At 50.8% G+C, this 15,000-nt stretch overlaps 3 protein-coding genes and 1 pseudogene across 4 annotated transcripts in view; all 4 read left to right on the top strand.

Moving 5' to 3' along the window:
• The window catches only part of nudt13 (nudix (nucleoside diphosphate linked moiety X)-type motif 13), a 2,911-nt gene extending 855 nt beyond the window's left edge, over window positions 1-2,056 (top strand). The window contains 5 exon segments of the mRNA XM_069725151.1: window positions 36-408; window positions 529-648; window positions 1,039-1,150; window positions 1,231-1,385; window positions 1,471-2,056. Of these exon segments, the coding sequence (XP_069581252.1) occupies window positions 36-408; window positions 529-648; window positions 1,039-1,150; window positions 1,231-1,385; window positions 1,471-1,701 (991 nt within the window). The 3' untranslated portion in view covers window positions 1,702-2,056.
• Window positions 2,057-2,297: 241 nt separating this feature from the next.
• Window positions 2,298-6,169, top strand: LOC138636875 (zinc finger protein OZF). 2 transcript variants are annotated; one of them, XM_069725157.1, is made up of 5 exons: window positions 2,298-2,627; window positions 2,962-3,121; window positions 3,193-3,251; window positions 3,323-3,416; window positions 5,046-6,169. In XM_069725157.1, exons 1-5 carry the CDS (start codon window positions 2,487-2,489, stop codon window positions 6,044-6,046), a joined length of 1,455 nt encoding a protein of 484 aa, XP_069581258.1. In that variant the 5' UTR covers window positions 2,298-2,486; the 3' UTR covers window positions 6,047-6,169. The 2 variants fall into 2 exon arrangements, with proteins under 2 accessions (XP_069581258.1, XP_069581259.1); XM_069725158.1 differs by lacking the exons at window positions 3,193-3,251; window positions 3,323-3,416.
• A 5,417-nt stretch (window positions 6,170-11,586) lies between these two features.
• On the top strand, window positions 11,587-13,458 carry LOC138636862 (TBC1 domain family member 12-like; annotated as a pseudogene).
• A 200-nt stretch (window positions 13,459-13,658) lies between these two features.
• noc3l (NOC3-like DNA replication regulator) overlaps window positions 13,659-15,000 on the top strand; it is a 7,937-nt gene continuing 6,595 nt past the window's right edge. The window contains exons 1-5 of the mRNA XM_069725145.1: window positions 13,659-13,800; window positions 14,229-14,433; window positions 14,503-14,641; window positions 14,721-14,875; window positions 14,964-15,000. The exon at window positions 14,964-15,000 is cut by the window's right edge and continues 20 nt beyond it. Coding sequence (XP_069581246.1) covers window positions 13,792-13,800; window positions 14,229-14,433; window positions 14,503-14,641; window positions 14,721-14,875; window positions 14,964-15,000 — 545 coding nt within the window. The 5' untranslated portion in view covers window positions 13,659-13,791. The remainder of the gene's footprint in view (window positions 13,801-14,228; window positions 14,434-14,502; window positions 14,642-14,720; window positions 14,876-14,963) is intronic.

Here is a 15,000-nt window from a genome sequence, read left to right as displayed (position 1 = left end):
GATTGATTGATTGATTGATTGATTGATTGTCTCAGGTATCTGAACCGGCTGAGGGAGGATGATGAGTCGTGTGCTGCAGCGCTGCAGAACGGTCACATGTTCTTGTTCCACCGTCTGTGGCCTCTTCTGAACAGAACCGAGAGAGGAACCCTCCGACCAGAACCACTCACCTGCTCAGGTACACAACCGCAGAACCACCAGAACCTCAGAGCACCTCAGGTAGAGAACTTCTGGTAGAGAACCTCAAGTGGAGAACTTCAGGTAGAGAATCTCAGGTGGAGGGCCTCAGGTCTGTGTTCAGGAGAACTGGATAAGGCGGCAGTAGAAGAACAGTGTGATGGAACCTTTGTGGATCTGAGGAAAGCCTTCTTTCTTCTGGCTGGAACCAAGGCACCTTTAGTGGCCAAGGTGAGGAACTACAGCCAGAACAGAAGTTCTGGTTATTACGAGGGTCCGATCATCCAGAACTCAACACTGAGTCCGTCTGATCCTATCTGTGTTCCAGTTCTGACTCGGTCTGTCCTGCAGGGTCAGGCTCTGCTGCGCTGGCATCAGACCACCAGGTTCTGCAGCGCCACGGGTCAACCGACGCACCGGAACCAGGCTGGTAGCCAGAGGGTCTGCAGCTCCCTCGTCTACTACCCTAAGGTGACTTTCACACATCACAACTGGACCAGAACCACTGAAAACTTAACTGGATCTGAACCAGAACCAAAACAGAAATTAACTGACTGGTTCTTGACTGGTTTTTGACTGGTACCAGAGTGGTTCCTGATTGGTTCCTGACTGGTTACTGCGTGGTTCCTGACTGGTTCCTGGTTGGTTCCTGACTGGTTACTGCGTGGTTCCTGACTGGTTCCTGACTGGTTCCTGTCTGGTTCCTGACTGGTTCCTGGTTGGTTCCTGACTGGTTACTGCGTGGTTCCTGACTGGTTCCTGTCTGGTTCCTGACTGGTTACTGTGTGGTTCCTGACTGGTTCTTGGCTGGTTCCTGGTTGGTTCCTGACTGGTTCCCGGTTGGTTCCTGGTCTCCTGCAGATGTCCCCGGTGGTGATCTTCCTGGTGTCTGATGGAAAACGGTGTTTGTTGGGGCGACAGCCGTCCTTCCCTCCAGGGATGTTCAGCGCTCTGGCCGGCTTCTGTGACATGGGTCAGTCTCACCTGTCTGCAGACACACCTGTCCATCACCTGCTGTCCTGAGTGTTTGACGTGTCCTCTTGTCCATCGCAGGCGAGACTCTGGAGGAGGCTCTGTCCAGGGAGGTGGCGGAGGAGGTGGGGCTGGAGGTGCAGAGCATTTCCTACAGCTCCTCGCAGCACTGGCCGTTCCCTCACAGCTCCTTCATGCTGGGCTGCCACGCCTCCGTTAGTCCCGCCCACTCTCAGGTGAGCTCACACTTGTGTCTCTAATTGTGTTCCATCCACACCTGTAAACACCTGGCGTGTCATGTGACCTGCGTTTCCTGTCCAGCTAACGGTGGACCGCTCGGAGCTGGAGGACGCCCGCTGGTTCTCTCTGGAGGAGGTCACCTGTGCCCTGCAGGTGAAGACTCCGCCCAGAAGGGGCGACGCCCCCATCCTTTGGCTGCCACCCAAACACGCCCTTGCCAACCGCCTCATCACGGAGTGGACACAGCGCCAGCGCCGCCACGAGGAGCAGACGGACTTCCACTTCCTGTTTACATCAACTCTTTCAGAATAAACCTCCAGAAATCCACTTAGTAACCAGAGGAGCAGACAGTTCAGAAGTCCCCTGAGAATCTGTCTGATTTTAGGTTTCCTTCAATGATCAGTGATGTCTGGCTGATTACCCATGATGCACTGCAGCCAGGCTGCTGCTGTTAAAGGGACATTCCACTCATGTTAAACATCCAGTGGTGCCTTCTGTTTTAAACATTATTATTCTGTTGTCATGTAATAATAATGTAATAATAATGTAATGTGTTGACGTGTTGTTTTGTGAACTACCTCGCAGTGATCGGACACTTTCAACCTTTTAATAAAACAAGCAAGAAATAAATGTATTCATCAGAAAACGTGGAATAAAAACTTGATTGATCGATCGATTGATCGTCTCTCAGGTATCTGAACCGGCTGAAGGAGGATGATGAGTCGTGTGCTGCAGCGCTGCAGAACGGCCACATGAACAGAACCGAGAGAGGAACCCGCCGACCAGAACCCTCAGCAGCTGATTTTTCAGTTTAAATTTCCACAATAAAAGTCGTTTCCGCTGCGGGCCAGTAGGGGGCGGAGTTTTGTAGTCCGCCAGTACAACCACAGAAGAAGAAAGAAGGAACACTTCCGGGTGTTGGTGCCTCAGCGGGCTGTTAAAGTGAACTCTCGGTTCTTTAACTTTCATGAGTTTCACCCGCAGACCGGTTTAGAAGTGTCCCGGAGCTCCGCTGATGCTGCCCGGGGCAGCGGGAGGTCCAGCTGCTTAGCAGCGGTCAGTCCGTCCGGACCAGCGGCGGCTTGGCCCGCAGGACGATGAGCTGCTCCGCAACCCTGCACACCCAGCTGGCCGCCGTCATGGAGTCTCTGGTCCACGCCGCCGTGGCCGAGCTGAAGAGACTGCAGGAGGACAGCAGCCCCGCCGGAGAGCCGCCGGAGAAGAGCTGTGGGAAGACGGTGAGGAGCGGGCGGAGGGCGGCTGGAGGCCGGGGAGCAGCTGCTGCTTCCGGTCCCATTCAGTTTGTTTTTACTTCAGTGGTTCGGTTCTGTTCCTGCAGAGTTCTGGTTCTGGATTCAGAGGTTTTATTTGAAATGTAATTTTCACATGTTTGTGGTCCAGGTCTGGTTCCAGGTCTGGGTTTAGTCCAGGTCCAGGTTGGACCGGTCTCAGTGTCCTGGTTCTGGATGTGGACCAGGTCAAATGTGGGATAGATGTGAATAAAGCACTAAAATGTCCCTTTGCTGCGAAAGGACACCTGTCTCTGAACTCTGACCTGTCTCTGACCCCCAGGTGATGTTTGCCTCCATCATGGAGACCCTGGGGAACGAGGCTCTGGGAAAGATCATGAACATTGTGGACGGCTTGAGGCTGCAGGTGGACGCTGAGTGTGGGCGGAGCTTCAGGAGACCGCAGACCAGTGTCCTCAACGTCCTCAACAATACACGAGTTGGTATGTACGCAGGTCACGCCCCCTCCAGTCAGACCGCCATGATGTCTTTGTAACGTGTTTGTCCGTCGCAGACCTCGAACACTCGTACGGACTCCGGCCGCAGAGCTCCGACCCAGACACGCCCTTTCAGGTAAGACTCCTCCCCCTGCTCACCTGAGTGCCCGCGGTGCGTTCACTGACCTGACTGTGATGTTACTGCAGAAACCGCAGGAGGACGGCAGGGAGACGGCGTTTGTTCTGGCGGTCACCGTTAAAGACGAACACGGAAACATCGACCTGGTAGCCATCGCCGAGAGTAAGTCCCGAACACCACCCGAACACCACCTGATCACCACCCGAACACCACCCAATCAACTCACCACCCGATCAACTCACCACCCGAACACCACCCGATCACCACCCGAACACCACTCAAACACCACCCGAACAACACCCGATCAACTCAACACCCGAACATCACCCGAAAATCACCGAACACCACCCGATCAACACCCGATCACCACCGGAACACCACCCGAACAACACCCGAAAAACTTGCCACCCGAACACCACCCGATCAACACCCGAACACCACTCAATCAACACCCGATCAACTCAACACCCAATCAACTCACCACCCGATCAACACTCGATCACCACCCAAACAACACCCGAACAACACCCGATCAACTCAACACCCGAACATCACCCGAAAATCACCGAACACCACCCGATCAACACCCGATCACCACCGGAACACCACCCGAACAACACCCGAAAAACTTGCCACCCAAACAACACCCGAACACCACCCGATCAACACCCGACCAACTCACTACCCGATCAACTCAACACCTGATCAACTCACCACCCGATCAACACCCGATCAACACCCGATCAACTCACCACTCGAACACCACCCGAACAACACCCGATCACCACCCGATCAACTCAACACCCGAACATCACCCGAAAATCACCGAACACCACCCGATCAACACCCGATCACCACCCGAACACCACCCAATCAACACCCGAACACCACTCAATCAACACCCGACCAACTCACCACCCGATCAACTCAACACCCGAACACCACCCAATCAACTCACCACCCGATCACCACCCGATCAACTCAACACCCAATCAACACCCGAACACCGCCCGATCAACACCCGATCAACTCACCACCCGATCACCACCCGATCAACTCAACATCCAATCAACTCACCACCCGATCAACACCCGAACACCACCCGATCAACACTCGATCACCACCCGAACAACACCCGATCAACACCCGACCAACTCACTACCCGATCACCACCCGATCAGCTCACCACCCGATCAACTCACCACCCGAACACCACCTGATCAACACCCGATCAACACCCGATTACCACCCGAACAACACCAGAACACCACCCGATCAACACCCGATCAACTCAACACCCGATCACCACCCGATCAACACCCAATCAACTCACCACCCGATCACCACCCAATCAACTCACCACCCGATCACCACCCGAACAACACCCGAACACCACCCGATCAACACCAGACCAACTCAACACCCGATCAACTCAACACCTGATCAACTCACCGCCCGAACACCACCCGATCACCACCCGATCAACTCACCACCCGATCAACTCACCACCCGATCAACACCCGATCACCACCCGATCAACACCAGACCAACTCACCACCCGATCAACACCCGATCAACTCAACACCTGATCAACTCACCGCCCGAACACCACCCGATCACCACCCGATCAACTCACCACCCGATCACCACCCGAACACCACCCGATCAACTCACCACCCGATCAACTCACCACCCGATCAACACCCGATCACCACCCGAACACCACCCGATCAACACCCAAACACCACCCGATCACCACCCGATTAACACCCGATCACATGTTCTCTGCAGGAGCCCGTGTGGAAGCTGCTCAACCGGAGAACCTTCACCACATGAAGGGTCCTGGTCCTGCTCTTACTCCTGGTCCTGGTCTTACTCCTGATCCTGGTCCTACTCCTGGTCTTGGTCCTGGTCCTACTCCTAGTCCTACTCCTGGTCCTGCTCTTACTCCTGGTCCTGGTTCCAGTCCAGTGCTGCCGACCTGTCTGTCCTTCTCGTCTCTGCGGACCCACCAGCGGGTCGTCCACGGCGCCGAGCGGCCGTTCGTGTGTTCTACCTGCGGAAAACGTTTCTCCAAGCAGGCGCAGCTGAAGACGCACGGCGTCGTGCACAGCGGCGAGCAGCCGCACGGCTGTGATGTCTGCGGCCGGCGCTTCAACCTGCTGCAGAACCTGCAGCGACACGCGCACACGCACTCAGGAACCAAGATGTTCGTGTGCTCCGCGTGCGGGAAAGGTTTCACCCGCGCTGTCACGCTGAAGACGCACCAGCTGATCCACAGCGACCAGAAGCCCTTCGCCTGCGAGCAGTGCAGCAAAACCTTCCGACACGCCGTCAACCTGAAGAACCACCAGCGCATCCACAGCGGCGCGCGGCCTTTCGGCTGCGACCTCTGTGGGAAAACCTTCCGGCAGGCGGTGAACCTGAAGATCCACCGCAGGATCCACACCGGCGAGCGGCCCTTCGGCTGCCCGCAGTGCGGTAAGACGTTCAGCCAGCAGAGCAGCCTGATCTCGCACGGCCGCACGCACTCCAGCGAGCGGCCGTTCGGCTGCAGCGCCTGCGACAAGAAGTTCAACAATGCCAACAGCCTGAAACTGCACCTGCGCGTCCACACCGGCGAGAAGCCGTACACCTGCGATGTCTGCGGCAAGACCTTCAGCCAGGGCAGCCACCTGCGCACGCACAAGAGGCACGTGCACGCCGGTGGCAAGCAGTATATCTGCGACAGGTGTGGCAAGAGATACTCGGACCAGCGCAACCTCAAGCTGCACAAGTGTGGCTACGCGTGAATGCAACCACGCAGCCGAAAACGGTCATTTTCTCAATGGACTCTGGGACAGGCAGAGAGAACTATACTGGAATGTTAACGGAGGATTTGTTCAGATTTATTTTTGTAATTTTTTGAAAAGGGGTGATTGACAGGAAGTGGACCTGTTTAACCAATCAGAGCTCAGACACGATGTGGGCGGGGTCTCCACATTGGTAATTTAAGTATGCAGTGATTTTTCCCTCAGTCTAGACACTACAGGAACCCTCCGCTTCTGTTGCCATGGAGACAACTGCACTTGATATAAGCCCCGCCCATTCAAAATGTGTATTCTGATTGGTCGCAATTGTAAATTAAATTTATATAAATTATGGACTTGATTTTTATAATTTTATATGCAATATTTTTCATATGCTTGAAAATTATAATTAAATTCTACGAACATCTGTCAAGCTGCTTTTACTTGGCCTTAAAGGAACAGTATGACATTTAGAGCCTTAAAGGAACAGTATGACATTTAGAGCCTTAAAGGAACGGTGCGACATTTAGAGCCTTAAAGGACCGGTGCGACATTTAGAGCCTTAAAGGAACGGTGCGACATTTAGAGCCTTAAAGGAACGGTACAACATTTAGAACCTTAGGAACAGTATGACATTTAGAGCCTTAAAGGAACGGTGCAACATTTAGAGCCTTAAAGGAACGGTATGACACTTAGAGCCTTAAAGGAACGGTGCAACATTTAGAGCCTTAAAGGAACAGTGCAACATTTAGAGCCTTAAAGGAACAGTGCAACATTTAGAGCCTTAAAGGAACGGTACGACATTTAGAGCCTTAAAGGAACGGTACGACATTTAAAGCCTTAAAGGAACGGTACGACATTTAGAACCTTAGAACAGAACAGGAATTTAATCTACAGAGTTCTGTTTCCCAAAGAACAAATTAAAACAATAAATCTCATGAAATAAGAAAAATATAGATGTTTTTTATTTAAACAGAGGTCCATCAAAAATAAGTGATTTAAGTTAATCAATAAAAAACATAATGTGAGCAGTAGCGACACGTATTATCAATCCTGAACAGTTTTTCATTTAATCACAAACATTAATGGAAAAATAAAATCAGTCAAACAAAACAAAATAAAATCCCCAAAACACATTTTGATCCAGTTATAATTTTTCATTGCGATTCAATTGTTTAAAACCACAATTAAAATATAAATTTTATAAAAAGCATAATTTGTGGATTACAAAATTCAAACATAACGATTACAACTTTATTTAATGTGACAGAAACTGAACAAGTTACATTTTAATGTTCTGAATGATTATTAAACCTGTTTATGTAGTTTTATTATTTAAACACAATTTACATTAATAATGACGCCATAACCCTCTACGTGAGTAAGCCACCTGACGTTCTGAGTACGTCACCGGGCCGGTCAACATGGCAGCTCTCCGGGTTCACCTGCCACCGCAGAGGATGAGAGCAGAGCGGAGAGTCCTCCAGACAGCGGCCGGACCGAGTGTCGCCCTGCCGGTCTGAGGGCTCCGGGTCTCGGGTTGGAGCTTCGCGGGACTCCGCCTTCCGTTCACCGAGGAGGAGGAGCTGTGTCCGGGTTTGTTTTTGCCGCTGAGAGCCTCGGTGATCCAGAGAGGAGTCAAGATGACAGGACCGGAAACCAGCTGGACTGCATTCAAAATAAAACCGCCATTATAACCAGAGAGGATAACTTTCAAAATAAGACGACCAATATAACCAGAGAGGAGTGAAATGGAACGAAGCGATGATGGTTCGTCTCCAATGACGACCGTAAACAACATGGAGGAGTCAACACCATGTCATCATCACCCCTCCACCCCTGGTGATGTCATCACTCTGGGTCTCTCTGGGCGTGTCCAGCACGTCACATGTTCAGGTGACAGCTCTGTAGGACCAATCAGTGGCTGCTCTGTCATCCAGGATCCAGGTGAGGATCAGGGGGTGGGGCCTCGTCCCGGAGATGATGTCACCCATGCAGCCAGGATGAGTTCCAGCAGCATGGGGTCAAAGGTGAACTGTTGTGGGGGCGGGACTACCGAAGGCATCGACCTTGGTGTGAACCTTTCGACAGCCGCACAGCAGGGGGATGTGACCTTTGACCTGCCGGAGGTCCGCCCTGATGACGAGGACTTCGCCCTCCCCCCACCACTCCACACTCCGGGAACACGTTCCAGAGCAGACCGGGTCAGCTGATCCGGGACAGAGCCGGACCAGAACCTGAGCTGCAGTCCAGGAGGCCCGAAATCATCGAGTACTTCAGCAGGTAAACACCTGATCAGTACTGATCAGTACTGAACTACTACTGATCACTACTGAACTGCTACTGATCACTACTGATCACTACTGAACTACTACTGATCACTACTGATCACTACTGAACTACTACTGATCACTACTGAACTACAACTGATCACTACTGAACTACTACTGAACTACTACTGATCACTACTTATCACTACTGAACTACTACTGATCACTACTGAACTACTAGTGATCGCTACTGAACTACTACCGATCACTACTGAACTACTACTGATCACTACTGAACTACTACTGATCACTACTACTGATAACTACTGAACTACTACTGATCACTACTACTGATCACTACTGAACTACTACTGATCGCTACTGAACTACTACTGATCACTATTGAACTTCTACTGATCACTACTACTGATCACTACTGAACTACTACTGATCACTACTGATCACTACTGAACTACTACTGATCACTACTGAACTACTACTGATCACTACTGAATTACTACTGAACTACTACTGATCACTACTGAACTACTACTGATCACTACTGAACTGCTACTGATCACTACTGAATTACTACTGAACTACTACTGATCACTACTGAACTAATACTGATCACTACTGAACTGCTACTGATCACTACTGAATTACTACTGAACTACTACTGATCACTACTGAACTACTACTGATCACTACTACTGATCACTACTGAACTACTACTGATCACTACTGAATTACTACTGAACTACTACTGATCACTACTGAACTACTACTGATCACTACTGAACTGCTACTGATCACTACTGAATTACTACTGATCACTACTACTGATCACTACTGAACTAATACTGATCACTACTGATCACTACTGAACTACTACTGATCACTACTACTGATCACTTATGAACTACTACTGATCACTACTGAACTGCTACTGATCACTACTGATCACTACTGAACTACTACTGATCACTACTACTGATCACTACTGAACTACTACTGATCACTACTGAACTACTACTGATCACTACTTATCACTACTGAACTACTACTGATCACTACTGAACTACTAGTGATCACTACTGAACTACTACTGATCACTACTTATCACTACTGAACTACTACTGATCACTACTGAACTACTACTGATCACTACTGAACTACTACTCCTCCATCGACACCTCGACCCCCCACACCCCTCACCCCACTCTCTGTGACGACTGGCCAGGTTAGGAGACAGCTGGAGAGAATCCACCAGCGCAAGGCTGCAGGACCTGACGGCATCAGCCCCGTGGTCCTGAAGACCTGCGCCGTCCAGCTGGCTGAGGTCCTACAACTCCTCTTCAACCTGAGCCTGAAGCAGGAGGAGGTCACAGTGCTGTGGAAGACGTCCTGTCTGGTTCCTGTCCCCAAGAAGAAGACTCCATCTGCCCTCAATGACTACCGACCGGTTGCCCTCACATCTCATGTGATGAAGGTGCTGGAGAGGCTGGTCTTGGCCCACCTCAGGCCGCTGGTGAAATCTTCTCTGGACCCTCTGCAATTTGCGTACCAGCCTCATGTGGGAGTGGACGATGCCATCATCTACCTGCTGCAACGAGCTCAGTCTCACCTGGATGGAACCGGTGACTCTGTGAGAATCACTTTCTTTGATTTCTCCAGTGCATTCAACACCATCCAACCACTGCTGCTGAGTGAGAAGCTGCGGGTGGTGGGGGTGGACACTGGGCAGCGTGCTGTCTGATACGGTGGTCAGTGGTACTGGAGCTCCACAGGGAACTGTTCTGTCTCCCTTTCTGTTCACCTTATACACATCTGACTTCCAGTACAACTCAGAGTCAAGACATCTGCAGAAGTTCTCTGATGACTCTGAAGTGGTAGGATGTATAAGGGATTGACCGGAGGAGGAGTACAGGGCAGTAGTGGAGGACTTTATGGAGTGGGCGGGTAGAAATCACCTGCTCCTGAACGTGGCCAAGACCAGAGAGATGGTGGTCGACTTCAGGAGGAAGGCGACGGCTCCACAACCGCTGAGAGTTCTGGGAGAGGAGGTGGACATGGTGGAGGAGTACAAGTACCTGGTGTCTCCATGACAACAGACTGAACTGGAAGACCAACATCAATGCTGTCTACAAGAAGGTGATGAGTCGACTCTTTTTCTTGAGGAAACTTCGATCCTTCAATGTGTGCAGCCAGATGTTGGAGATGTTCTACCATCTGTTGTGGCCAGTGCTTTGTACTTCTCTGTGGTCTGCTGGGGGAGCAGCATTGGAGCCGGTGACACCAACAAACTCAACAAGCTGGTTAAGAAGGCCGGCTCCATCATCGGCTGCAAACTGGACAGCCTGGAAAAGGTGGTGGAGAGGACGCTGAACAAACTATTGTCCATATTGGATAATCCTGTCCACCCTCTCCACCACCTGCTGCAGGGACAGCGGAGCACTTTCTCTAAAAGGTTCCTCCAGCTCCGCTGTCACAAGAACAGATACAGGAGATCATTCCTGCCCCTGCCCACTACAATAAGACTGTACAATAACTCACCTCTGGCAAAATCCATCACAGTACAATAACACTGTTGACTGTGTTTCTTGGTTTGTTTGTATATAATATATATAGATATATAATGTACTGTATATACTGTGCATTTTATATTTTATATTTATATTTTTTTACTGCTATTTACTGCTATTTTATTTTATTGCTTTTCTATTATTATATTATATTATATTATTATTTTATTCTATTGTTTCTATTATTATCTTATTGCTTCTGTATGCTGCTGTAGCGAAAAAATAAGTAAATACCTACCTACCTACTGATCTACTACTGATCACTACTACCGATCACTACTGAACTACTACCGATCACTACTGAACTACTACTGATCACTACTGAACTACTACTGATCTACTACTGATCACTACTACTGAACTACTACTGATCACTACTGATCACTACTGAACTACTACTGATCACTACTGAACTACTACTGATCACTACTACTGAACTACTACTGATCACTACTGATCACTACTGAACTACTGTCTGTCTGTCTGTCTGTCAGAGCTGAATGAGGTGCAGAGGAGGCAGCAGCAGAGGGAGGAGCGCTTCAGACAGGAGGAGATCTCCAGCAGCACGCTGGTCTGGAACCAGAACATCCTCCCGCACTGGGACGCCATGTAGGACCTGGACCTGGACTCACCTGAGACCTGGACTCACCTGAGACCTGGACCCGTCATCTGTTTCTGTTCTGTGTTAATGAGTGTTGTGTTCCTAGAGTCCAGTAGAGTCCAGTAGAGACCAGTTGAGTCCAAAAGAGACCAGTGGAGACTAGTGGAGTCCAGTAGAGTCTAGTAGAGACCAGTAGAGTCCAAAAGAAACCAGTGGAGACCAGTAGAGTCCAGTAGAGTCCAGTAGGAACACCTCCACCCCGGAGAGACAGGAAGTCAGCTCACACTCTTATTTTGTAGGGCGGTCCTTACCACGAGCTGCTGCAAAGCATCCTGGGAGCTTACAGCTGCTACAGACCTGATGTGGGATATGTGAGTGAAAAACAAACAAACAAACAAACATTTAAACCACAGAGCTCGTCATGTGACCTGAGTCTCTGCGTGGACATGAGACTCCATGAGGACGTGTCTCCAGTGACTTGGACCCCCTCTGTCTGTCTGTCTCTCTGTCTCTGTCCCAGGTCCGGGGGATGTCCTCTGTGGCAGCCATGTTGGTCCTGAACATGGATCCAGTTGACGCCTTTATCAGTTTCTCCAACCTGGTCAACCGACCCTGTCAGCAGGGGTTCTACCGGGTCCAACACCAGCTGGTACGTCTTCAAGTAGGCCCGGTCCAGGTCTGTGAGATGGTCCTGGTCCTGGTGCTTATTCAGGTCCTGGTCCTGGTCCTGGTCTGTGAGCTGGTCCTGGTCCAGGTTCTGGTCCTGGTCCAGGTCCTGGTCCTGGTCTGTGAGCTGGTCCTCCCACCCCCAGATGTGCAGGTATTTCGGGGCGTTCCAGGTGTTCCTGGAGGAGCGTCTTCCTCGTCTCTTCCTTCACTTCCAGGCGGTCGGTGTGACCCCTGACCTCTACCTGCTGGACTGGTGAGTTCCCGAATACCTGATAATTCACCTGTCGGTATGTTTATGTTATTGTTTGGTTAAAGCCCCGCCCTCACCCTCCCAGGATCCTGTCTCTGTACACCAACCACCTCCCCTGGAGGTGGCCTGCCGAGTTTGGGATGTGTTCTTCCGGGACGGGGAGGAGTTCCTGTTCAGAACCGGTCTGGGCATCCTGAGCCTCCACCAGGACGTCCTGTTGCGTCTGGACTTCGTCGGCGTCGGTGAGCGGTCACCTCACCTGCTGTGACCTCGCACACAAGGCGGCAAATCAGCTGTCAGAAGACCAGCAGGGGGCGCCACCGAGCCCCATTCATTTTTTAATATAATAATAATAACCAGAAAAACAGTGATGATGCTCCGATAACTCCCAAACCGGCGTAGGGAGGGGCCTCACATCCTGTGTGTATGATGACCTCGTCCCCGCCCTCTTTCATACCCAGTTTGGCGCCCCTAGCTGCGTCTCCTGGTACTGCTGCCATCGAGTCCCAGACTGAAAACCATCAAACATATGAAACATTTCTATTGTCTTGGATTTATTTTATTTTATTATTCTGTCCATCCAGCTCAGTTCCTGTCCCGCCTCCCCGATGAAGAGCTGCTCTCTGATAGACTGTTCTCCTGCATCTCGGCCACGCCCATGCTGAATGGGAACAGGAAGTGGAGTCAGGTGAGTCAGCTGGCAGACATACTCGACTCAATGAGAAGAGATGAAACCGACCTGAATGTTTGTGTTTTCTCTCAGGTGCTGAGTTCCTGCAGCCAATCGGAGAGCAGCAGCTGATCCTCGCTCATCTTTAAATTAATCATTCAAGTTAGTATTTATTTTGTTTATTTCCGTTTCTGTAAAAACATTAAAATGTTGAAACAAAATGAGAAAACAGAAACGTGTTTATAATAAATAAATAAATAGTCGGAGACTCGACTCGTGCTGCGTCCGTTTAGGTCTCATGTCACATGATACTGTTCCGCCACTTCTTGTGGTAATGTCACATCCTGTGAAATAAAGCGACCTCTGATGATTTATTGTTTCTTTGATTTATTGACATCTGGACCGACTTCATCTTTTTATGATGTTTTTTTCAATTAAATAAATATTTTTTGATAATAAAACAGTTAATTGGGCGTTGTTCACATTATTTTGTCCCTCCGGTCCTCCTGCCGCCGGGGGCGCTGCTGTCTCAGCCCACCAGGACTTTGTTTCAGTGTTTCCGGATCACCTCTGGTCAACACGCGTGCAGCAGCAGATTGTAGCTCCCCACCAAAACACACCGACACACTTGGCCAGACTCCCCCGAAGGAGAGCTTAAAGATCGGTCTGACCCAGCGGAGACACGCGGAGACTTCCTGCTGCCATGGCGCCGGTGAGTGACCCGTTAAATTAACGTTTTACAGAGTGGAGTCTGGTCCCTGAACAACTGAAGAGACACCCAGTTAAACTCAGCATCTCCTGCTGTTTCTCCGCCGGCTGCCACCAGACTCCATAGAGAAAACTGTGAATTTAATACTCAGGTGTTTCAAACGCGCAGAAATCAGAGTTCTGCGGAGTGAAGTCTGGTGTCTGATGTCCTCAGCTTCGTTCAGCTTCGGGCTGCAAACGGAAGCGCAAACATGGACCTTTCCGGGAGCTCCAGATTTCAAAACGCCTTCACCGACTTTAACAACTCCGATTTAAGCAAATGACCAAAGAAATATGTCAAAACAATGGTTTTAAGGGTTTTAAACATAGAGATCATTTTGTCACGTTGTTGTTGTCGTCGTCGTCTCCCCCCACCTCCCCCCCACCCTGCAGCCTCGCTCGAAGAAGCGCCGGCCGTCCTTCCGCCGCCTGATGAAGACGAGCGGCGTGAAGCTGGACAACAAGATGAAGAACCGTCAGATGAAGCAGCAGAACGTCGCCAAGAAACAACGGAAACAGCAGCGGAGGCTGAGACAGGCGGTGAAGGGCGTCGCCGCCGGGATGCCCCGCCCTCTGGAGACTTACAGGAAGAGACCAGGTGAGCTCTAAGTGGAGGAGGTGGAGGAGGCGACTGTGTTCAGGGTTAAACTCTGTGTTTGGCTGACAGAGGAGGAGCGGCAGCAGCAGGAGCAGGAGGAGGAGTTCCTGGAGAGTCTTCCCACCGACATGATGGAGGACGACGACCTGCAGCAGATGACCGCCATGGCCCGACACGCCTCCTTTGTCACCAGAGACCTGTCGTCATGGTAACACCAACACATACACACACAGACACGCACACAAACACAGGTCCGCCGACACCTGCTGACCAGCTTGTCCCTCCAGCGGGCCGGTGCACGGTGGGAAGAGGCGGAGCTCCGAGGTGGTCCGTAGTTACGAGAAGGTTCCGAGGAAGATGGCGAGGACGGAGGAGAAGGAGGTCATCCACCTGCTGCCAATCAAAGACAAGAGGGGCGTGGTCCCACAGAGCATCGAGAAGGGTAACACACACACACACACACACACACACACACACACACACACACACACACACACACCGGTTGATGAAACGTCTCCGTTTGTCTCCAGTTGTTGAAAAACGTCCTGATGAAGACGAGGAGGACGA

This window comes from Brachyistius frenatus, unplaced genomic scaffold (assembly GCF_029030835.1).
Source record: "Brachyistius frenatus isolate BFR_SWC_R1_liver_20210118 unplaced genomic scaffold, ASM2903083v1 Contig_411, whole genome shotgun sequence".
NCBI lineage: Eukaryota > Metazoa > Chordata > Actinopteri > Embiotocidae > Brachyistius > Brachyistius frenatus.
Note: the sequence above shows the minus strand (reverse complement) of the source record. Positions and strands in the feature narration are given on the sequence as shown.

Bases quoted from the DNA above. Each gene is read 5' to 3' on its own strand.
- LOC138636875 (XM_069725157.1), top strand. From the start codon at position 2,487: ATGAGCTGCTCCGCAACCCTGCACACCCAGCTGGCCGCCGTCATGGAG. The intron at 2,628-2,961 runs GTGAGGAGCGGG...TCTGACCCCCAG, and splicing joins AGAAGAGCTGTGGGAAGACG to GTGATGTTTGCCTCCATCAT. The intron at 3,252-3,322 runs GTAAGACTCCTC...ATGTTACTGCAG, and splicing joins ACCCAGACACGCCCTTTCAG to AAACCGCAGGAGGACGGCAG.